At 43.0% G+C, this 6,000-nt stretch overlaps 1 protein-coding gene across 9 annotated transcripts in view; it reads left to right on the forward strand.

The window, feature by feature from the left end:
- The window catches only part of sh3gl2a (SH3 domain containing GRB2 like 2a, endophilin A1), a 34,470-nt gene extending 31,829 nt beyond the window's left edge, over positions 1-2,641 (forward strand). For 5 of the 9 annotated variants that reach the window (XM_017407842.3, XM_037974960.1, XM_017407860.2 and 2 more), the window contains 2 exons: positions 377-388; positions 487-2,641. In XM_017407842.3, the coding sequence (XP_017263331.1) occupies positions 377-388; positions 487-683 (209 nt within the window). In that variant the 3' untranslated portion in view covers positions 684-2,641. Of the gene's footprint in view, positions 1-371; positions 389-486 lie in introns of all 9 variants that reach the window. The other 4 variants (XM_017407852.3, XM_017407869.3, XM_037974958.1 and 1 more) reach the window with 3 other exon arrangements.
- Positions 2,642-6,000: the final 3,359 nt, after the last annotated feature.

Genomic DNA, 6,000 nt, shown 5'->3' on the forward strand with positions numbered 1-6,000 from the left:
AGATCCTCTTTTTGTATGAACTTTGGGGAGATTACATGAAACCTAAAGTTTAAAAACGAAACGCTACTCTTGCAACAGAAGGGGCAGTAATGAGCTAAATCTGTGTTCAAGACATATTTTAATGACAGGAGCAGTCAAAGACTTCAGGACTTTAACAAGTTTGCTGAATCCCCCGTTAACTGTGTCTGTGCTGCGCCTCGATCCCAGAAGGGTCACCTTTGTTTCTCAAAGTGGTGGAGAAATGAGCAGTGACAGCTTTCTGCCGCTCTGATTCTCTGCCGTTATGAGCGATTAAACACGTGAACTACTGCAGTTTCTGCTCACTGTTGGTTATATTCAGCTTTACTTCTGCTTCTTTTCTTCCCCCCTCTTCCAGCCAGGTCTCCAGGTGAGCCTTTAATCTAATCTTTATCAGCCCATATGCAGCATGCTGTTGCCCCCCCCCACCCCGTCGCCTCTCTAACCTCCTCTCCGCCGCCCCTCCAGCCCCGCTGGACCAGCCCAGCTGCCGCGCCCTGTACGACTTCGACCCCGAGAACGAGGGCGAGCTAGGCTTCAAGGAGGGCGACATCATCACCCTGACCAACAAGATCGACGAGAACTGGTACGAGGGGATGCTGCACGGCAACTCGGGCTTCTTCCCCATCAACTACGTGGACATCCTGGTGCCGCTGCCCCAGTAAGGCGTCCGAGGCGCCGCTTCTCCGGGGCCTCTCCAGTTCCACAGTATTCCCCACTGAGCTTCTCCTAAAGATATCCACTACTCTCCCTCACTTCTCTTTAAAAAAATAAAATAAAATAAAAGTTGAAACGGCAACAACACAAAAAAACCCCACAAAGACGTGAACAAGGCGAGGCAGTGCGATCAGGCGCTAAATAAGTGTAGAAAGTTATATAGAAAATGAGGGAGGAGAGGGAAAAATCAGCGTTGATCTTTTTGCTCCTCCTTATCCCAGGAGGTCCTGTAGTCATTTCCTGTTTCTGCTTCTGTCTCGGTTTTAGTCGCCTGTCAGTCCGTCATGAGTTGACCCTCAGAGCAACACTTGGACTCATTCTTTGGAAGTCTGTCGAAACGCAGCGGCTCGAAGCTTCTCTCCTCCGACCCTCATGCTTTGTGCTCGTTAGAAACTTTAGGTCAAGCATGTAGTTTAAGCCCCTTTTTCTTTCTTTGCTTTCGTTATAAAAACACGTCGAAGTAGTTTTGGTTTTAAGTGTTTTTCTTGTTCGAATAGATCACTTTCTGGCTTCTTCTCTAGAAACCACGTTCAGACGCTTTGTTTGGAGGAGTTTTAACTAAAGAGTATCAATCATGGTGTTTATTTATCACTCAGCTGATGGGTCGTATTTAAATATAAACCTTTTTGTTTCTTACGTGGCAGGACATATCTGAGCCGGTTAAGTGGTTTAAAGGACACGTTTGTTAAAGTGTTTTTAAGAGACGGACTGTAGCCGTCCAAGGTGAAACCTGGCCTGACGGGGCAACAATTAGTTCGGTTTGCTGCGGTTTCCTTTATTATTCAGCAGTTTTAGCTGCACGAGTCGCTGAGAGGACGCCAGGCGTGGCAGGAGGAAGAGGAAGTACGCGGAGGGTGGAGCGGATTGAGAATACGTTCCTTTTTTTGTGTGCATGGATTTTTTATTTTATCATTTGAAATGATGCAGCTCACATGAAAAGCCTAATGTTTTGTGGTTATACAGATAAAAAATAAGTCATAATAATTTTTAAAAAGCTCCTCCCTTTCTCATGTTTAATATTTTGTTTCCAGCTCGCACTAAAAAAATCCAAAACTCAAATGGCGTGTTTTAATCGGCTCGGGGGCGTTCATCCCCCCCCCGAGGTTTTTATTCTCTGCCCTTCAGCCGGACAGTCGGCGCGGCAGCGACGCTCTGTCTTCACGCTAACAATCTGCTCGTGTTTTGGGATGGGGGAGTCGAAGGGGGTGGGTTTATGTTTCTGTTCGGGGTCAAGGTCAGGGTCAGGGTCACAGGCGACCTCTGCTTCAGATTTGCCGCCTCTGACAGTGTTCAGCTGTGAGACAAGCGGCAGAAAATCACCTCGCCACGTTGGGCGGCAGTCAGAGATGCAAACCCAACCCGTGACATGTTTCGGTGTTCCTTGTTCCGTCGAAGGGAAGCACAACTCTGAACAGACGGCGTGTTGTTGTTGACTGCAGGATGGTGATACGGTCGTGTGTTTCTTCATTTCTGAGGCAAAATAAATTCTTCAGTTTTTTCTTTCTTTCACTTTTTTCTGTTTTTTAAATTGTGTGTATCTTTGCCCTCAATGAGGACTGTACAGCATTTTCTTTGTGTGTGTTCTGTTTTCACCTTGTGTGTATAGTCGCGCATCTACAGTAACGTATCTTATTTTTGTAACTGTGACTAAAGTATACGCATACAGTATAGGTGTATATATAAATATATATATACAGTATGTATAACCCAGAAGTGATGTTATAGGAGGGGGTTCTTTGTGCTGCACATGATTGTCTCTGAACTATTTTTGTGTTTCGTTTCTGTTCGACTTTTTTCTTGCACTGGATTAAACAAGTGTCTGCTTGATGTAAACTTAAAAAAAAAAAACTTGTGATGAGTCGATGTAATTTATTCAAATAAATACCAAGAAATGGTTGTTGCCTTACTCAGCTGTTTTGTTTTTGCCGCAGAGGATTCAGACTTTAAAGGTCTAGCACTAGTGGCAGGAATGCATGTATCAAGTTTAGTGATTATTTCCAAGTGCAGATGGTGGCAGCAGCTCAATCTTTTAGGATCAACTTTTTTCTGCTGTTGTGGGTTTTTTTTTTCCTAACTGAGCAGGTTGAACTAATTTGAAGTTACTCGATGAGCAAACTGTTTTTTCTTGTTTTTTATGTAGGAAACAATCATGGAAATTAAGACATCCACAATAACGATTCATCCTCATTTTTCTAATCTGAACACAGTGAAAAATAAAAACAATACAGAAACAAGTTAAAATAACATACATAAACACAAATATCCTGTCACCCATCCCTCTCCCTTCCACTGGGACTTATATCTTATCACATCAAGGCTCGTATTAAGTCAACTTCAAGTTGAGTTATCAATATGTTGCAGAAGGGGTTGCCAAGTTTTATCGAATCGTTTCAATTTGTTTGCCAGTGAGAACCGTATTCTTTCCAAGTGAGACAGGTTTATCATTTCCTCCAGCCAGAACTTGACAGATGGAACCTTTGTCTTTTTCCAAAACTTTAAAACAAACTTCTTCGCTATGATAAAAGCATAGGATAACAACTGGTGTTGATATTTATTAAACTGAGCGGAAACACCAAGTACAATCAGAAGTGAGGAACTGTTTTTTTCTGCCAGGTTTGTTGTCTCAGTCGGGCGCTTTTTCATTCCTGCAGCGGGACCGAAACAAGTAACAGAAACAGAGTATGTGTTCATAAAACAGGATTCAGGTTTATTTTATCTGAGACTTCCAACTCGTGTTGAACAAATCTAGCAAAACCCTGTGAAACAACACATTTATCCATCCATCCATCCATTTTCTTTACCCGCTTCTCCATTCCGGGTCGCGGGACAACACATTTAACCAAGGGAAATTTTGTTTCAAAAAATAAAATCCACTTTGAGAGATATTAGGCCCAGGTATGTTAAATTAAAACAATCTAACTGCTTCATCCTAAAGGAAAGCCATAAAATTATCAGCATTTTTATTTCCCACTCTTGTCTTCTTTTAATTTTTTTTGAGACTTGAAAGCTTCACAGATATCTGATAAGAATATTCTGTCCGTTTCTGACAGCTCCCATCAGTGAGGCCTTCAGGTCTCCACCCCTTATCTCTCACCACCATCAGGCTACACCCTCTGTTCATGCACTCGGCTTAACCCCTCACACACACACACACACACACACCGTACGCAGGGCTGGTCCTATACGTGGAGGGGGTGTTCTGCTGCCGCACACCGGCCCCCTCCAGGCCTTTGGATCAGCATTAGAGCGTCGTCCCGGGCCCCGGCCACCACTCGGCCTGATCACAGTAAACATGGACTCTGCCTTGGGCTTGTTTGACGTGGTGCCTGCGAGCTGAGTCCTTAAACATTTATGTAAACCAAAAACACAGTAACTGACGCTGCCATATGTGTACAGGTGGATAAATGTGGATAAAGGGCGTTTCCTATCCGGCATTGTTTGCAAACCCTTGACAGGTCCTGGATCTGTTGGATTCTCACTCCGCTGCACGCTCCACTGAAATGCCTCCCGAGCTGCTGCTGCTGCGGCTGCTGGGGACGATTTAGCTGCTCTCTGCAGGGAGAGACGGTGCGCTGGGTCCTGAACCTCCATCATCATTTCACTGTTTTTGTTCTGTTTTTTTTACAATTCCATGCAGGAAGAAAGTTGATGGGAAAGTGAACGGCTAGAAATGATGTCTTCTTTCTCCCAGCTAAGCCTCAAGGATTTCATTTCTCTGTATTCTTCATGCAGTAAAGGTGAATTAAAGGCCTGGAGACACTGGAGGGATATATATAACACATGAAGCCTAAGATTTAAACTAAGATCCTCTTATGATGAGACATAACAGACAGAAATTATTTTCAAACTTTGAAAATAACATCATGCATGACCTTTCTTTATTAGCGCTCAAACTGCGTGTTGTGAGTGACTCTCTCTTAAATCAAATTTTAGCTCAGTTTCACAGAACTTTTTTTTTTTTTTTAAATGTTAACCTTTATTTAACCAGGCAAGTCCCCTTGAGATCCATCCATCCACTTTACCCACTTCTCAGTCATGGGGAGCTGGTGTCTGTCTCCAGCAGTCACTGTGTGAGAGGACACCCTGCAAGTCCATCACAGGGATATATGGAGACAAACACCCATTCACACAATTTAAAAGTCACTGATCAACTTAACATGCATGTTTTTGGTTTGTGGGAGGAAACCTATGCAAACTCCACATAGAAAGAACCCAGCTCCTTGAACAGGCCTTGAACCCAGGACCTTCTAGCTGTGAGGCAACAGTGCAAACCACTAAGCTGCAGTACTGCTACCATGGTTATTGGCAATTTGTGTTGGCTAAGGTCTTTTAACTGTGGCGACCATCTTGAACTGGATTCACGCCAAAACGTAGTAAGTTGTAGAGATAAATGTATTTACTGAACTACTTTACAAGAGTTTCATTCAAAACCCACAAATACACACACACCCGCTGCCTTTCATGCCAGAGTTTTAAACAAAATCATCTTATGATGAGAAATGATGGCGTTATAGCCATTAAAATAACTTTCAAGATCCGTTATCGCTCTGAGTTCATGTTGGGCTTGACTAACTACTACCAAATCAAAGTTTAGCTCAATATCTGCAAAACAGATTGAGCTGAACACATTTTTAGAGAGGGGGGGTGTAGCTGCAGATCATTGAGTGGGGGAGAATCATTATCTCCCCCCCCCCAGAATCATCTAGGCTCCAACCACCAGAGAGAAGTTTTCTGTATTTCAAAATGAAATCCAGGATGTGATCTAAACCAATCTCTCTCTCTTTTTTTTAAATTTCCAAATAATAACAAAACATGAAACCACAACTTCCTCCGGATGGTTTCCTGGGGGCTGGAGATCGCATTTTTCTGGTCACGTGGGCTGGAGCGGCCATGTTAAATTTAATTGACCCTACAAATAATTAGTTGTAGATTACTCTCTGAGCGTTTTATTAAAACCCTTCCAGCTATTTTGTTAACAGACAGACAAAATAAACACGTACAGCCCGGGTTTGTCCTGCTGTATGTTTTGCACTCTACATACAGCACTTGTTATGTTTTTCATTTGCTGTGCGAAATGAAGAAGCGCGCTGCGAACACATGAACGCTCGGAAACACACAAGCACAAAATAAAAAAAAGAATGCAAAGAAAAAAGAATGCAGCCAAACAAAAATGTTCCAAATCACACAAAATAGACAGAAGCAAAAGGAAATATGCTGCAAAACCCCCCCAAAAAAACACACCAGCAAGTAAGACACACTGCAAAC

The sequence above is a fragment of the Kryptolebias marmoratus genome, linkage group LG3, assembly GCF_001649575.2.
Source record: "Kryptolebias marmoratus isolate JLee-2015 linkage group LG3, ASM164957v2, whole genome shotgun sequence".
Classification (NCBI taxonomy): Eukaryota; Metazoa; Chordata; class Actinopteri; order Cyprinodontiformes; family Rivulidae; genus Kryptolebias; species Kryptolebias marmoratus.